Raw genomic sequence first — 18,036 nt, 5'->3', positions numbered from 1 at the left:
ACCTGGTTCTCCTACGGTAATCGTTCCTCCTGCAGCATTGCTTGAAACTACTGCCGCAACTCCTCCTCTGGAACAGCAGCTCGTGCAGGCGTCAGCTCCTATGCAAGAGCAGCCCCTGCCTGCCTCATCCACTGTAGCTGCTTCACCTACAGCACTGATGAAGATCTCGCTTGTGCCCACAGAGGCCGGACCAAGCGCGTCTCCGGCGAGGACAATGATGCCTTTGACTTCAAGTCCTTCGCAATTGAATGTTTCAGTTGCCTCCGCGACTTCTACACCCAAATCACTTGTTAATCCATACTTTGGCACGTCCACTTCTGGGGTCGTCGAGTCATCTTCCATTACTTTTTCCAGTCCAACAGACGCTCCTGACTTTCTCCATATTTCCTTGAGCTACTTAAACAGTCTCGTGAGGAAGGTAATTGAGGTTGTCACAGCTGGTCGAGGTCGCTTTGACTCTTTTAAGTCTCTCTTAGAAGCAGGCTTAAATGGGGTCAAAAGTGTGGGCAATGCCCATTGCTTTGAACGTTGTTCGGAAGTTGTTTCCCACTTGGAAGCCCGGCTCAAACATTTGGAAGCCCTCAGCCATGCAGACATTTAGACACAGATCGTGTCTACTTTTGCTGACCTCCAAGTTGAAGAAGTGACTCGCCGTGAGGCGATTGAGCGAAGTCTGGCTGAAAAAGAGCTTCAAGTCACGCATTTGCGAGAACAGAGCGATCTGAGACAAAAAGAACTGGAGCTCTCTACTGATTCTTTGGACCTTATCCGTACAAAACTTGTCGAAGCTGAGGTGGAGATACTGAGATTGAAGGCCCAGCTTTCTCGCGAAGAAGCTGTTGTTAACATACTTGGGGCCAAAAACGCAGACACTCTTTTGAATTACCATAAGGAAGCTCAGGCTCTTGAAAAAGCGAAGAAGGAGGCAGCCGCTGAAGTGGCACTTACTGAGGATGATCTGCGTAGGAAGACTGAAGCCGTTGTACGAGCCAGTCATGAGGAAAAGCTCTCTGATGCCAAAGCTCAACTTGCTTCTTTTGACTTGACCTTGTACTATTCTTTTTCTTAAGAACAGCTTTGTATCACTTCCTTTTGGTTTCTGAATAAAAAGTGATATTGACTTCTCATTGTTTCTTGCATTTATCATGTTTTAATTTTAAGTAACAAATCACGAGAAATGCCTGAGATGTGTTCCTCACTTAGAATAGATCTCCTCAATGGTTATGGCGCATAAAACTCTCTTTATTCTCGTTTAAGATAACTCCAAAAAGTTTCAAACTGCTAAGGATTAATATTTTATTATTTTCCCATAATGGGGTTGACTAGTAGAATTCTTCCTGTGTTATTTCTGCTTTGAACACTGAAAGAAATCTATGAGTGCCAGAGGTATAGTTTTAACTTGGCAGGGGGATTATTGCGATCGGGGCAATTTTAACGACTTACCGTTCTATTGACGAGAATCGATAAGTTGATTTTGTCAGAGGTGTGATTTTAACGTGACAGGAGAAATATTGCGATCAGGGCAATTTTGAGGACTTATCGTTCTATTGACGAGAATCGATAAGTTGATTTTGTCAGAGGTGTGATTTTAACGTGACAACTAAAATATTACGATCAGGGCAATTTTGAGGACTTATCGTTCTATTGGCGAGAATCGATAAGTTGATTTTGTCAGAGGTGTAATTTTAATGTGACATTTGTGGGGAAAGAATATTATAGCGTCTCACTAGGGAGGACTGCTAAGTGTTTTATCATCGGAGCGATGAATTGTGATACTTGTAATTTGAACAAGATTTTGGGGGAGTTTGTTACCCCACTAAAAACAGGTTATTTATTGCTCCGCTGAGGAGAGCTAATAAATTGACAATGATTTGGAGACTTGTCGTTCTATTAATGAGAATTGATAAGTGGATTTTGGGGTGTAGTATTAGCCTGATGAGAATTTAGATTCTGCTGAAGAGATACAGAGGTTTTGATTAACACTCTGTTAAGCGGGTCCACAAGTGCAGGTTCTTCATTTAGAAGAATTGCAACGCTGAGGTGACCTTCGCGTTTGATGTTTGAAACCTCGAGCTTTGCATTTGGGAAACTGAACGCGATAGTGAGCTTCGCGTTTCAAAGATGGTTGGGATTCTCTCCTAGAATCCCGTGCCATCTTAACAGCTTGACGGCTGTTATAAATAGACCTGAGTGGTCACATCAAGAGTCACTTGACTCTCAAAACTCTTCAGCTATTTCCGAGAACGAGAACTCTCGTTTGATTACGGCAAGATCTCCGACGAACTTCGTCTCTCTCGTTCGAAAGAATTTCCTCCGATCGACTACATTAATGGCACCTCGGAGAACGAGCTCTAACTCCAAGAAAGTCGCCAGAGCGACCTCCGAGATGCCGTCGGTTGAGGACGCCGGCGGTGTCCTTGTCCATGCGGGAACTTTGCCGTCGACATCACCGCCGCAGGGGCCTCCCTGTCGTGGTGAGTGCTGACCGAAGTAACTTGCCTTGGCAAGTTCTTTGACAACCCTAGATGGGTTCTTAATAACGAGGAATATGACTCGTTTTAGCTCAATGAAAACGCGGGGTTGGGATCCCATATGGGTCTCGACCCTCGCGTTCAAGTTTTTCAACACGAGGTTGACTCTCGCGTTTGAGACTTCTGACGCGAGGTTCGACCTTCGCGTTGGAGATTTTGACACGAGACTTTAACCCTTTGTGTTTCGGACTCTGTCTTTATGTCGATAGTTCGCTTCTAGCCGCTAACCTCTGCTTTTGATTATGCAGTGCTTCTCCCAAACGTGCCGCTTTCACAAGAGCATCATTTTGGATACATCGGTGGACCTGACACGAATGAAATATTTAGTCTTCAGAGTAGAATTCCATTGTGTACCTTCCCCGATTCGGAAAGAGCGGAAATGATTAAATTCCCCCAATGCTCTACCCTCAGGATTCTGATAACTGACTTAGACTTGGAGACCCTTGTCGGTCATGCCCAGTTTCCTAAACCAGCATTCATATTTGAAGATCGCATACCAGGCGATGATCATCTCACATATGTGGAAGATTCAAAGCTATTGCGGAGAGTTGATAGTCACCTTTTATTCCTCCCAAGCATGAAGAGGGTATACCCGCTCTCCTATTTCTTGAATGTGAGTTGCCGTTGGGGTTTGGCCCTCGACATAGTAAAGAAAAAGGAGAACGTGTCGCTTGGATTTGGTCGGCAAGCTCGTATACAAATCGGAGGACAACTCAAGGGGTTAAGACCTGGTTTGTTTGAGAAGAAGGAGCTGGTTCAGGAGATGCCACGTCCAGCGAACATCTTTATTCGCCAATTCCTTGCAACTCATGGTGAATTCTCTACCCAGACATTTAGATCCCTTGGATGGGTCTGTTCTGGATAAGGAGGTTGGTGGACCCGTATGGTTGACTTTGTTCTTGAGGAGCTTAAGGAATCGCTCGCTCAATCGGGTCTCACAATTCCTGTATTAGCTGTTCGACGGGGAGTTGTGCAAAGTTTCCACAATTTCTTTGTTATGTTGGAGAAATATAACCCGGACAGCTGCACATTTTTCACGCCTGCAGGAGAGTTAGGTTTTGCTCTTCATGAGATGCAGGAAGTATCGGGGTTGCCACTCGGAAAAACGCCATACGAGGAGTTCATCCCTACCACCAAAGAGCTTTCTTTACAGAAGGTGGCACACCCAGAAATTTACTCTACTTTCTGGGAATTGATGTGCCACTTCCACATATGTGCCCAAGTCTTTGGGATGCATGGAGGGGGCATTATGCATACCACGTGGGCGGAATACCTCTTTCAGAATTTGAACCAGAAAGATGTAGCCGTATCTCGTGTTGCAGTCGTCTCTCTTAAGGACGCTAAAGCTCAGATTAAAGCTTCCAGTGCTACCTATAAGACAGAGCATGCAGAGGGTGATTTTGAAGCTGGTGCCGAGTTTGAAAGCTTTCACTACCAAGCCACAGTCTTCATAATTTGGTTGAAGCGGTGTGTGGTACCGTTAAGACCAATAGAGGCAATATTAGCTGAGGTTGTGTACCCAGCTGTTTTGCTAGCGCATGGGAGACCTGTGAGTCTCTTTACTGCTATGGTTGGCTGTATTCAGAACGGCCTGAGGGTGTTGACTTCAGAACTTCTCAGTGCTTCGAGAGTCAAAGCTACTAAGAAGAAAGCTGGGAAAGCTCCTCAACCACGTGTTCCAGTGCCGTATACATATCTAGTGGCCTGGTTCGTGTTGCATTTCCCTTCATTGATGACGGGAGTATATGAGGGCGATGACGCTTATATTCCCTTTGTACAGAGACTGGAGTCGGCCACGTGGACTAATTCTTATATAGTCAGGGCTCGACAACTTCTATCCCGGGAGGACAATTACCTGATTTTCGGTTGCGCTCCTAATTTTGACGGGGCTGACGTGGAGGATGCCCGCTTCATGGACTTGCTTTTTGAGGGCTCGTCTTCTTTGGAAGAGGGCACATTTAGCTGGCTTCTTATGATCAGGTTGGGCTACCTGGTCTACCACTTGCGGGAGAAGTGCATAATCGAGCCTTACATGCCTTCTCGGTTCGCCAGACAGTTTGGATATGACCAACTCTATATTGGCAATCCTAACCCGGTGTTAGCTCAGATTGGGAATTTGTACGAAGGAGCTCGTGCATGGTACTTCTTCTCCGCCGGGGGAACCCATGCGTAATTCACCTTACCCAACTCACCGCCTGGCTGCTCTACTGTTATGAATTTCCGCCAGTGGTTTGCTGAAGTTTCTCAGATCCCGGAATATGATATTTATACTTCATGTATAAACGAGATTCGGGAATTGTATCGTTCGAGGAGCGGTTCTACGAGTACTCGTCTGCCAGGGATGGAAGAGTACCTATCTTGCGAACAGGAAGCGACCGGAGCCGTTAAAGCTCCTAGGGACTTGTCCACCATAGAACCTTCTGAGGAAGAGGTTCCTATGGGGATCGAAGAGGGAAGACCAATTGCTGATTCTCCCGAAGAAAAGACAACTGAGGAGATTCCTGCAGAAGAGCTTGTTCCTAAACCTCGTTCTTTAAGATCAGGTAAGAAGGCTCTTTCTGCTGCTGAGCAAGGCGAATACGACAGGAGAATTCGTAAGCAAATACCTGTCATGGCCAAAAATTCCAAAAAGGCCAAGTTAATGGGGGATGCGATGAAATCTGCGCCCGTTGAGCGTTTCACTGACGGAGAGGACGAAGTGCCCCAATCAACCCCTTCTATTCCTGAGGACGCTAGAGCTGGAGAGGTATCGCCCATTGAGGGTTTTGAATCCGCTCCTCTTTCTCTTTCGCGAGACAAAAGTGCATGTAAGGGCCCTTCTCCGAAGTTGCTCCATCATCTGTTTAGGATGAACACACAGGTCCGATCTATCCAACCATTCCCCCTCCACGCTCGAGGGCTCTGAAGAAATCAATTGAGGAACTGGAACGTTGGATGCAGACAATTGTTAATATTATCAGTGTTGAAGGAACTTCTTTTGAAGATTGTGAGCCCATTTTGACCCAATGTTTGGACGATATCAAGGCTAAAGGGGATGCATCATGGACTAAGCATTGTCAGGGGGGAATCACTCTTTTGAAGGTAGAATTAGCAGCTTTCAGGGAGCTGCAGCGCGCCCATCTAGACTCTGAAGTGGAGCCGGCTCTTTCCTTGGCGATAATCTCTAAGGTGCATCACCCAGGGACTCTTCGCAAGGACTTGTCTGATAAAAAGGCCCGCATATCCGCTTTAAGGAAGCAGCACTCTAAAGCATATGCTAAAATCAAAAGTGTTGCTTCTGCTATTCGTGATATTGAAGAAACTATCGCTCGATTAGAGGCCGAGTTGGACCAGAAGAAAGCCCAATTGGCCCACTATGAGGATGTCAGAAAAGAACTTGAGCTTCAAAGCGGCCAAATTTATACGGATTTTTGCCGTACACTCCACGCGGCGGAGCGGATTCGTAAAGACATTGTTGCTGCCCCTCCTATTGAAGCAGAACTCAGAAAGGAGATTGAAGAACAAGTCAGAGCGGCTCATCAGAAAAAACTTTCTGCCTTCAAGTCGAGGCTAAAATCTCTCAAGTTAATGAGGCCTGATGTTTAGATATCGTCCTGTTCTTGACTAAGGAATTTTGTATCATTTTCACTTTGTTTGTCATCATTTTGTGTTTAGATTAACAATTTTGAATGAAAATGATATCATTTTGCCTTTTATCGTCTCTTTTGCTGAAACCTGGTTCAAGATAATGGAAAATAGAGCTAATGCTATCAAAATTCCCTTTATTATTTATTTAGAATAATTCCATCAAATTACAATCGTCAGAGGTGTAGTGTTAACATGACGATATACAAGATAGAATTATACTATAAATAGGCAACCCCCAGCCTGATTTAGTTGGGGTTCGGGGGGCTATATGATTTACGGGAAGTATCTCTTAAGGAACTTCACATTAATCGGCATCATGAGCCTATCTCCTTCTTGGTTGATGAGGCGATATGCTCTATTCAAATAGACTGATTCTATTACGAAGGGCCCTTCCCATTTAGGATTGAACTTCCATTTGGTTTTGTGTGTCATCACCATGGGTCGTCTGTTGGCCAACACTAAATCGCCCTTCTTGAAAACTCGTTCCTTAACTTTTTTGTTGTAGGCTTTAGAGATACGGGCTTGATATAATTCGATCTGTTGCTGAGCTTGAAGTCGTTTGTCGTCCAAGGCTTCAAGTTCTTGCAGACGTCGTTAATGTTTTTCTTCTTCTGTTAGCCCGGTTGTAATAGTAACTCTCAGAGAAGGGATCTGGATTTCCAATGGCAATACAGCCTCGCAGCCGTATACCAAAGAGAAAGGTGTGGCTCTTGTAGAGGTCCTTACTGTCGTGCGGTAAGCCCACAGATATTCACCAAGCCTTTCATCCCAATCGCGTCGGCTTTTGGAAACAAACTTTTTGAGAAGCTTCACTATGGTTTTGTTAAAAGCTTCTGCAAGACCATTTGCTGGTGGATAATACGCCGTAGATGTAACACTTTGGATTCTAAATTTGTCACAAAATCTTTAAAACCCAAAGCTGACGAATTGTGTCCCGTTGTCGTGAACTATTCGTCTCGGGACTCCAAAACGGTAGACGACGTGATGCCTGATGAACTTGATTACATTTGAAGTCTTGACTTCTTTCAACGGGATTGCCTCTACCCATTTGGAGAAATAGTCAGTTACGGCTAGAATGAACCGGTGTCCTTTGGACGTCGGAGGGGAAATCGGTCCGACGATATCCATACCCCACATTTCGAATGGCCAAGTCACCGATGTGGGGTGTAAGTTTCCTAGTGCTTGGTGGATGAAGTCTCCATAAATTTGGCACGCGTGACAATGTTTAGCGTAGTCAACCGCGTCTGAAAACATCTTTGGCCAATAATAGCCGATTCATCGGAGGCGATCTCCTAATTTAGCTCCGGGCTGATGAGCTCCGCACATTCCGTCGTGAGCTTCCTTAAGGGCCTCTTTTGCTTCCTTCTGGGAGAGGCATCGAAGCAAAACTCCATCATGTGACTTACGATACAGGACTTGAAAGACTGCGTCGTAATAGAATCGGAGGGCCTTTCGTTTGATAGAGGCCGCTTCCTTAGGGTCATCTGGTAGAATTCCATATACGGCATAGTCGATGTACGAGAATCGCCAATCCCTGGATTCAAACTTCATGGAGGTTGTACAGACTTCTCCTATTGATGTCTTGTCTGGCTTTTCCTCCATAGGAATCTTGGAAAAGTATAGTTCGCGTCCCACAACTGGAATCATTGTTTCAGTCTCCGGTGGCAATGCTAATGAAGTCGCCAAAGAGGCTAAAGCATATGCATACGCATTCTAAGCTCGTGGAACATATTCGATAAAGAAACCTTTGAACTTTTGAGCTTGCTTTAGAACTGCGAAGTAGTACGGGATTAGATCCTCGTGACGTACTTCGTATTCCCCTCGGACTTGGTTAACGATGAGCTGAGAGTCACCGTAAGCCTCGAGGTGCTGAATATTAAGTTCTTCAGCCAACTGCATTCCTAATAGCAGAGCATTATACTCGGCTATATTGTTGGTGCAGGGTTCGATTAAGGAAAATCCCCTTGGGATTACATGACCGTTCGGAGAGATTAGCACTACTCCTACTCCCGTGGTAATTGCTCCATGAGGGTTTGCTCTGGATGCACCGTCGAAGAATAACTTTCACACTTGCGTAGCTTCTTGAGTAACACAAGTTTTGGCGACTTCGTCAGGTAATTCTTCATACAACTTAGACGTTCCTGACATTGGATGATCGGCTAAGAAGTCTGCCAGTGCTTGACCCTTGACCACCTTTTGCAGCATGAATTGCATGTCATATTGTGACAAGAGAATGGCCCACTTGGCGAGTCGATAGTTTAGAGATGACGGTTTTGTCATCAGAACTCTCAAGGGATTCACCTTAGAGATGACGTGAATTGTTTGTCCAACTAGGTAGTGTCGCATCTTTTTAATTGCGAATACCAAGGCAAGACATTCTTTTTTGACCGGATTGTACCGATGTTCGGCTCCCATCATAGTCTTGCTCAGGTAGTAGATGGCTTGCTCTTAACCCTGATCGTTGTTCTGGGCCAACAAAGCTCCAAGGGAATGGTCCATGGCTCTCACATACAACAGGAATGGTTTTCCTGATATCGGGGTCACGAGAACTGGCGGTTAAGTGAGATATCTTTTAATCTCCTCGAACGCTTTTTGACACTCTGCATCCCAAACAAAGGATATTCCTTTCTTCATGAGCTTAGAGAAAGGTTGGCAACGCCCTGAAAGATTTGATATGAATCTTCAAATATAGGCTAGTCTGCCTTACAAACCTCTGAGCTCTTTGAGATTCTTCGGAGGTGGCATGTCTTGGATGGCACGCACTTTCTCTGAATCAAGGGAGATTCCCTTGGAAGTAACGATAAATCCCAGGAATTTTCCGCTTGAAACTCCGAGAAACGATTTTGTCGGATTCATCTTCAGCTGATGTGCTCGCATGATCTCGAACATTGTCTTCAGATCTACAAGATGATCATCTTTACATTGGCTCTTTACTGCTATATCATCAACATAGCACTCGATCTTTTTTTGAAGGTGTTCTTGAAAGATCGTGTTTATTGTACGTTGATACGTTGCACCTGCGTTTTTCAGGCCGAAGGGCATCACTGTGTAGCAATATACCCCCAGTGGTGTTCTAAAAGCAGTGTTTTTTTCGTCTTCCGGGTGCATCTTGATCTGATTGTATCCGGAGAATCCGTCCATAAAAGACATCCTTTCATATCCGCAAGTGTTATCGATCATGATGTCAGTGATAGGAAGAGGAAACTCGTCTTTTAGACAAGCTGCATTAAGATCGCGGAAATCGATGCATATCCGGACCTTACCATTCTTTTTGGGAACTGGGACAATGTTGGCCACCCAGTCAGGGTGTTGCTCTTCCCTAACAAAACCCGACTCTATAAGCTTTTTAACTTCTGACTCAATTGATTCTATGATCTCTGGACGAAACCTGCGTTGTTGTTGTTTAACGGGTTTTGCATCCGGATCGATGTTGAGACGGTGCATGGCAACCTTCGGGTCAAGGCCAGGCATATCTTCATAATTCCAAGCGAATACATCTACATATTCTCGAATGAGAGATATAAGATCCTCTCTCTCAGATGATGATATGTTTTCGGCTATGAAGATGGGTTTAGGGTCATGTTCATCACCCATGTTAACCTGGACCACTTTATCTTCAGTGGGTGGTTCGCGTTGTTCGAATCGCATATCCCATAAGATATTGAGACGTTTGATCCAAGGATCATTGGTTGATTCGATTAACCCTTCATCACCCCCTGCGTCTTCATCTGGATGACTAGTTGAAACCATGTTCACAGTCAGGCTTTTAAAGAAAGGTCCAACACTGACGTCGGACTCGTATGAAGATGTTCCGGATGAATGGTCTGTTTGGTTCAAAAGTCGCTGCCGTGGAATTCATTATAACTTTGTTCGATTATAATAAATTCGAAAGAATAATCTTTTTATAAGACTTTTTCTACACAACAAAACAAAAATTACAACTCTTGATCTCTCGAGGGGTGCGTTCGTTCGCCAGGGCTCGAGCCCGCCTCCATCTTCGCCTGCGCTCATCCTGGAGCTCGTCGGAGCTCCTCCGCCGGAGGTTGGTATCCACCCCAACTAACATATATAGCTTTGGATTGTCCTAGGGTTTCTTTGGTGCAAACCGAGGGGAAAAATCAAGGGCAAAGGGAAAAGTGCAGGCTGCAGGTACGAAAGTGTAGGGAGAGCTCTCTTTTTCCGGCTGTGATTGTTTTTTTCGGTACAAGTGCAAGTACGGTGCAAAGAGGAAAAGTTGCAGAGGGCTTTGCTGCTTGGCTTGGTGAAAAGACACGGAGGTTTTGTTTGTGCGGCTACAGAGGCTTTTGTGCAGTCTTTTGTTTTCTTTTGTGAGAGAGAGATAATTGTGTGAGGGTTTAGATAGAGTGATTGTAAACCCTAGTTGTATTCTCTCCCTCTAATAGTAGATCTCTCCCCTCCTTGCCCCGTGGATAGGGGTGTTATCGGAGCGGATACGGCTCGGATATCGCACTTACCATATCCATATCCGCTTTTTATAAACGGATACGGATACGGATACGGATCATTCTCGGTAAGAAAAAACCTTAACCATATCCGCACTTATCGTATGAAAGGACTTGTAAATGGCTTCAATGTTTAACCTCTTCTGCTGTTAGTCTATCCAGTTCTTCGTAAAATAGCTAACGTTCTCCCGGCGTCGCGTTTATCGCTTGACTGTTGTCGAGATCTTGAATTAAAGTTGATACTTGCTCTTGTGAATTCAGCGTTTACCATTGAATTGGTATATCCATTGAGAATTCCTCAGGTTATCCTTAAGAATATTCAGATTAATATTCTCCAGAAACTTCCTGTTGAGGGTGGGAATACAGTTTAGACTCGTGTACCCATTGGAGTATTCATCTGCGTCCTTCTGATTCAAGATCGGATCTTGCTTCTTGACTTTAACGAGGGCGTCGTAGAACTTGAGATCCTTCTGTGGCTCGACGTCGGAGGATAAGGACTCGTCGTCGGAGGAATCGTCGGAGGAGGAAGCGACGACACCTTTCTTTTTGAGCTCCTCGAACCACTGGAGATCCTCGCGCTTCTTGTTGTGCTCGAATCTGTGGGTGAATTCTTTGTCGATTTCGATCTTGGAGAGATCTTCGTCGTTGATGTTGGGGTCGGAGACGGCGAAAATGTTGACCCCCATTTTTTTAGAAGCAGAAGCGATGAGGGATTGGAGAACCCTAGAAAGAGGGATGGCGAAGATGACGAACGGAGGCTGGAAAATTGAATGGGGGCTGGAGACGGAAATGAATGGGCGTCGCTGGACTCAGGAAATGAACGGGGGCTAGGGTTAGACACTTGGACTTCTTAGTTCTTAGAGGTTTGGGCCAGCGGTTACGGGTTTGTAATTGTAGTTTTGAGACCCGACCCCTGTAAAATTAGTCTACCATATCCGCATCCGTTCGGATACGGATGCGGATCGGTTCGGATATATCCGAACCGTTTGGCACCCCTACCCGTGGACGTAGGCAGTTTGCCGAACCACGTAAAAATTGGTTGTTTGAGTTTGTGGCCATTGTAATAGTTTTAGGATCCCTTGACAGGTCAGTCCTAGAACTGATGAGAGGAAGAGCCGATATCTCACTTGGTTGAGATATCCGCTTTAGATTCTTGTCTCCTTGGTGAGACGGGAATTCTTATATCGATCTTTCTCTCTTATTGTGCACCAGAAACTCTGCCGAAATTTCCGCTACGCACAACAAGTGCTATCAGAGCTCGGGCTACGCTTGGGCTATTTGGAGGAGTAGATCAATTTGGAGGCTCGTCTAAGGCTTCGTTTGGTGATAAAGGTGGAATCTTTTGTGTAAAGACTCTATCTTTTTAGTTTTGAATCTATTATTCGTTCGTTGGTGCGTAAGATGTCGGGGAAAGAAGGTGCTTTGGGTGTCGAGGGTGGTGCTTCTGGCGTGAAGACCATTCAGAGTTTGAATATCCACTCTATGAAGATAGATGTGGAGAAATTTAATGGCACAAACAACTTTGGATTATGGAGATGCGAGGTTTTGGATGCGCTGAACGCGCAGAATTTGGAGGATACATTGGAGTTAGATGGCAAGCCAGATGAGATTGAAGAGAAGGTTTGGAAGAAGATGAATCGAACGGCGTGTGGTGTGATTAGGTCTTGTTTGACTCAAGATCTAAAATATGATGTGATGAATGAGACTTCTGCGAAGAAGATTTGGGAGATTCTCGAAAGCAAGTATTTGACCAAGAGTGTGGAAAATCGCTTGCATTTGAAGAGGAGACTTTATCGTTTCCAGTTGAAGAAGGGAACCTCCATTAGAGATCACATGAACCACTACACAAAGCTTCTTGCGGATTTGGCGAATGTGGATGTCAAGATTGAAGATGAGGACAATGCGTTGTTGTTGTTGAGTTCCTTGCCCGACGAGGAATATGAGACCTTCGTTCTTACTCTGATTAATGTGAAGGCATCACTTTCGTATAGTGAGGTCACTGCTGCATTGGTGAATTATCAGCTTCGGAAGAAGGATAAGGAGAATTCGACTGAGTCGGTAGCAGAGGCGTTGGTCGCAAGAGGGAAGAATCCGAACCGGAAGAATTGGAAGTCACAGTCTAGAGTAGGGCATCCTACAATTGGAAAAGATCAGTGTGCTTGGTGCAAGGAGACTGGTCATTGGAAGAAAGACTGCCCAAAGCTCGACGAATGGATGAAGAATAAGCAGAAGGGAAAAGGGAAGCAACCATCATCAGAAGCAAACATCGTATCGGATGGTAATATTTCTGACTCTTCTATTTATTCGCTTTCTATCAGTCCTACAGATAGCTATTCGGAGGAATCTGAATGGATGTTGGATAGTGGTGCGACCTATCATGTGTGCCCTAGAAGGGAATGGTTCTCCAGTTTTGAGAAGCTGGTAGATAGTGGTGTGGTGTACATGGCTGATAACCGTGCATGCCAGATCCTTGGGATAGGAAGAATTCGCATAAAGATATTTGACGGGACTGTTAGAGAGTTAAACGATGTGAGATATGTTCCTTCTTTGAGGAAGAACTTGATCTCGATTGGAGCTTTGGTTGGAGAGGGTCTGAAGGTTCATGTTGAGGACATGGTTCTCGAGATCTCTCGGATTGTAATGAAGGGCGCCAGGAGGAATAACCTGTATTATTTGACTGGAGGTATAGTGGCAGGTGGAGAGCTGACGACTTCTATTGATTCGTCTAGACTGCGGCATTTGGGGCTTGGCCATTCCAGTATTGATTCCTCGCATAGATTGAAAGAGGGTGTAAAGACCTGCAGTTTGAAGTCCAGTGAACATGTTGATGTGAGCAAGAAGACCGAGGTGAAGTTTGGCATCTCTATTCACCGTGCTAAGGGTCGTTCTGGAGGAGTTCACGTGGATGTTTGGGGGCCTTCCAAGGGGGCATCATTGGGAGGTAATAGGCGTTTGGTTTCCTTTGTTGGTGACTGTTCTAGGCGTGTTTGGGTTGCAACCAAATCCCCTTTGGAGAAAGTCCTAGTAGTTTCCAACAGATTGAAGAAGTGTGTGACAGACAGAAAGGTGAAGGTACTCCATTCTGATGGGAGGTACAAGATGGACCTGTTTCTGTATTGGAGCCAAGCTCAAGGCATTTCGAGGCACTTCATTGGAAATGAAATCTTGGGGCAGCTAGATAGGGTGACAAATTTGAAGAACCGTACCTTGCTGGAGGAGGATCGGTGTTTGTTGTCAAGCAATGGTCTGCAGAAGAGTTTTTGGACAGAGGCTTCGACATATTTGGGTTATCCTATTAAAGAGTTGTCAACTGCTGTGATTGGAGGTAAAACTCCATTGGAAGATAGGTCTGGTAGTGTCACTTTGGTTGAGGCTTCGATGAGGGAGCCGATTGACTCTCAGCAGGTGAAGAGTTTTGGACAGACCTTAGAGGTATCGCAGCGGGTGGAGACTGATGCTACTCCACATTGGGTAAAGATTACTCCAGATCATTCTGCATTGGTTGGGATTCCAACTGAGGTGACACAGCGTGGAAGTCATTTGGATTCGGATGCAGATGATGAGTTGGGTTTTGATTCGAGTGCAGCTGATAGATGTAGCTTGGATATGGTCAGTGGTTCACCTCAGGTGGAGGTGTTTGAGGCCATTGGAGGTGCTATCAGCCGCAGAGTTGATGATATTGGAGAAGGGTTGCGAACTCTTCTATTGGATTGAGGGTTAGGCTTGATTCCTTGGGCAAGAGGATACGTAGGCAGTCTTTATGATGCAGCCGGGGTTGAATTTTGATGGGGGTGAGATCGATTTGGTGAGTTGATACCGATATTTGGAGAGTGTTGGCATTCTCGTTTGGGTTCTCGACTTGTTATGGATTGAGTCTGTTGTCGTGAATTGTTTCACGGTGTACTGGACACAACAAGTGAGACATTTGGTTTGGTCGGTGTCGGCTCAGTTTTGAGAAAACTTCGCCGAGGTGGAGAATTGTGGAAGTTGTGAGTTGTCCAGCGGGCAAAAGATGAGTGTGTGAATTTGATGTGGCAAGTGGGGACCACATGCATTGATGAAAGCGCGTGGCGGGCAAAAGATGAGTGTGTGAATTTGATGTGGCAAGTGGGGACCACATGCATTGATGAAAGCGCGTGAAAGGGAGTTCTACGTGAATAAGAATTCATGAGTAGAGAATTGTTCAGCGGACAAAAGCAAGGCCCACCCGAAAACATCTAGGTAGCTATATATAGCTTTGGATTGTCCTAGGGTTTCTTTGGTGCAAACCGAGGGGAAAAATCAGGGGCAAAGGAAAAAGTGCAGGCTGCAGGTACGAAAGTGTAGGGAGAGCTCTCTTTTTCCGGCTGTGATTGTTTTTTTTCGGTACAAGTGCAAGTACGGTGCAAAGAGGAAAAGTTGCAGAGGGCTTTGCTGCTTGGCTTGGTGAAAAGACACGGAGGTTTTGTTTGTGCGGCTACAGAGGCTTTTGTGCAGTCTTTTGTTTTCATTTGTGAGAGAGAGAGATAATTGTGTGAGGGTTTAGATAGAGTGATTATAAACCCTAGTTGTATTCTCTCCCTCTAATAGTAGATCTCCCCCCTCCTTGCCCCGTGGACGTAGGCAGTTTGCCGAACCACGTAAAAATTGGTTGTTTGAGTTTGTGGCCATTGTAATAGTTTTAGGATCCCTCGACAGGTCAGTCCTAGAACTGATGAGAGGAAGAGCCGATATCTCACTTGGTTGAGATATCCGCTTCAGATTCTTGTCTCCTTGGTGAGACGGAAATTCTTATATCGATCTTTCTCTCTTATTGTGCACCAGAAACTCTGCCGAAATTTCCGCTGCGCACAACAGCTCCTTCACCAGTCCAACATCAGTGATTCTAGCCTCCATGTCGTCATCTAACAATATGTTCGCAGGCTTCAAATCTCCATGGATTATGCGCGGCTTGTGATGAATGTGGAGATATTCTAAACCTGCAGCGATCCCCTTGGCGATATTCAGCCTGACAGGCCAGCCCAATTCTGTGCTTCCTTCTGAGACTCTTTTGATGGCATCGTGCAGGCTTCCATTGTTCATGAATTCGTAGACAAGGAAAGAGCAATCGGCACTGTTGAGCTGTTGAGCTGCTTGCTCTCTTCTTCACCTGGTTCTCTGTCGACCGTCTTATTGATCTTCTTGATCGCGATCAACTTGCCGGGGTTGTTGGGGAGCTCGGCCCTGTAGACCACGCCGCAGCCGCCTCTACCGATGATCTCTAACGAGGCGGTTGCATCGTCCCTCTCCAAAAAGGAGAGATCCCCTACGTTCTTTATAATAGGACTGAATACTGAAGGGCCGCCGGAGTTCTCGTGTCGCCCACGGGCGCTGTTGGGGCTCGCTCGGAAGAAAATGGTCATCAAAAGGGCGGCGGAAACCATGCCACCTAGCACACCCGCGATGAATCCTAAGATGCGGTTACGGGCTTTGTTCTTGTTCTTGTCCTGGCGCAGACGGAGAGAATTTCCAGGCCGAGGAACATCGCCGTGGAGGTTTGGATTGCCCGAAAGGTCTATCGACACGAGGTTTCGGAATGAGGAGAGAGTTGAAGGAATTCGACCGGAGAAGAAATTATCTGCGAGAGAGAGATTTTCGAGGTTGGGGAAGTGAACCAAGAAGTTGAGATCGCCAGAGAGTTTATTGGAGGAGAGGTCAAGGCTACGGAGGCGGAGGAGGGAGGAGACTTCGATTGGGACCTCGCCGGAAAGGCGATTGTTCCGGAGGTTGAGAGTTTCAAGCTTGACGCAGTTGGCGATCTCGGAGGGGAAGGCGCCAGAGAGACGATTGTTGGGGAGGGAGAGCTCACGGAGCTCCGATGAGAGGCCAACAGATGCGGGCAGAGACCCGCTCAGCCGGCGGGAAGGTAGTCGGATCCGCGTTGTGAAAAGAACTGACCCACGTGACTGGCACGAGACGCCCGGAGTTTGGCAGGGTGGTCGGCGTGGGAGTGGAGCCCGAGGTCGAGATTACACGCGGAGAGCAGTGGAGTCAGGGGAATGGACGTTGAGCAATCGAAATGAGTAGGAGGAGGAGAGGAGGAGGAGGGAGGAGCGCGCCATTATCTTATTTTGATGCCGGGCAGTGATCGGAAATGAGGATTTACTAACGTTGAGGAGTTTTTATAAGGGATTAGGATCCTCTCCGCTTCAAAAAAGTAGTAGAGGGATCACTACTTTTAATCTCAATCGTTAATTACTTAATAGACGGTTATGATACAATCTATATCAAATTCTTATTATACCCCCGTGTATTGCACTCATTCCTAATTTGCACTAAAAGAAAAAAATCATAACCACCAACTAGATAATCAATGGTTGTGATTATGTACCCCAATAGAGGGGACAAGTGAGGTGTCCCCCTCCTATTGGATAATGAGTTGGCCATCATTAATGATGGCCCATCATTAATGATGCCTAACTCATTATCCAATAGGAGGGGGACACCTCACTTGTCCCCTCTATTGGTCCCATATTTTGGGTCCTTGAGAAATTTTTCTAAGACTAAAGGCTAAAAGGCCAATGTGGTGTCTATATTGGGGCTTCAAACTCAAATTAGTTACCGTATTTAATTTTTTCTCAACTTAGTTATTGTACAAATGTTTCATACTCAAATTGATAACTCTACTTTATTTTTGCCTAAATTTATCCTTGTACTGATGCCACAGACTCAAATTGCCCACAATACTTCAACTTTCAGCATTTTGCAGTGAGCTCACAATAACTTTCAACGTCATATCAAATCCCCCAAGAACTTTTAAAAATCATACTAAACTGCTAATAACTTTTAAAATCGCCTCCCCCACCTTGCAGTAACTTTAAAAATCACACTAAACCCCCAATGGCTTTTGAAAAAACCCTCAAAGTTAATATAATTACATCTAACATGGCACATGCAACCTATATGACCTAAAATTTTAAATGACCAAAAGACCTCATATTATTAAAAAAACTCTTAATGACATTTTTATACTTTCAATCTTAAAAATATAAATATCTCGTTTTTTGTGATTAGTTTTCATCTTGCTCGCTTAGGTTAGGTTCATGAACTATAATTATCTTTTTTCTTTGGCTGAAATTGTCCTTCAGAGTATTGTTTTTCATTCTAATTTATGGGGTTTATCTACAAAATGCAAAAACTTATTGCAGATTTTCTGCAACTCTAAAATTTATTGGGGGTTTAGTGTGATTTGGAAGTTATTGAAGGGGGGGATGGGGTTGTGTGATTTAGAAAGTTATTGGGATTGTAGTGTGCTTTTGAATGTTCTTAGGGTTTAGTGTGATGTTGAAAGTTACTGGAGTCTACTACAAAACACTAAAAGTTAAAATAAAGTAAGGGACTACTTTGAGTATGAAGTCACAATATAGACATTAAGATGAAAAAAATAAAGCAGGGGG

At 45.1% G+C, this 18,036-nt stretch overlaps 1 protein-coding gene across 1 annotated transcript; it reads right to left on the bottom strand.

Moving 5' to 3' along the window:
- On the bottom strand, positions 15,414 to 16,701 carry LOC109826813 (leucine-rich repeat receptor-like serine/threonine/tyrosine-protein kinase SOBIR1). The gene is made up of 2 exons (XM_020393834.1): positions 16,645 to 16,701; positions 15,414 to 16,545 (listed from the first exon to the last, which is right to left on the bottom strand). Exons 1-2 carry the CDS (start codon positions 16,699 to 16,701, stop codon positions 15,679 to 15,681), a joined length of 924 nt encoding a protein of 307 aa, XP_020249423.1. The 3' UTR covers positions 15,414 to 15,678.

This window comes from Asparagus officinalis, chromosome 10, assembly GCF_001876935.1.
Source record: "Asparagus officinalis chromosome 10, Aspof.V1, whole genome shotgun sequence".
In the NCBI taxonomy this organism is placed as follows: Eukaryota; Viridiplantae; Streptophyta; class Magnoliopsida; order Asparagales; family Asparagaceae; genus Asparagus; species Asparagus officinalis.
The sequence above is the reverse complement of the archived record's forward strand: the minus strand, read 5'-3'. Positions and strand labels throughout refer to the sequence as shown.

Excerpts from the sequence above, each read along its gene's own strand:
- LOC109826813 (XM_020393834.1), bottom strand. The coding sequence starts at position 16,701 with ATGGCGCGCTCCTCCCTCCTCCTCCTCTCCTCCTCCTACTCATTTCGA. Across the intron at positions 16,546-16,644 it reads ACTCATTTCGATTGCTCAAC|TCACGTGGGTCAGTTCTTTT; the intron begins GTCCATTCCCCT and ends GTCTCGTGCCAG.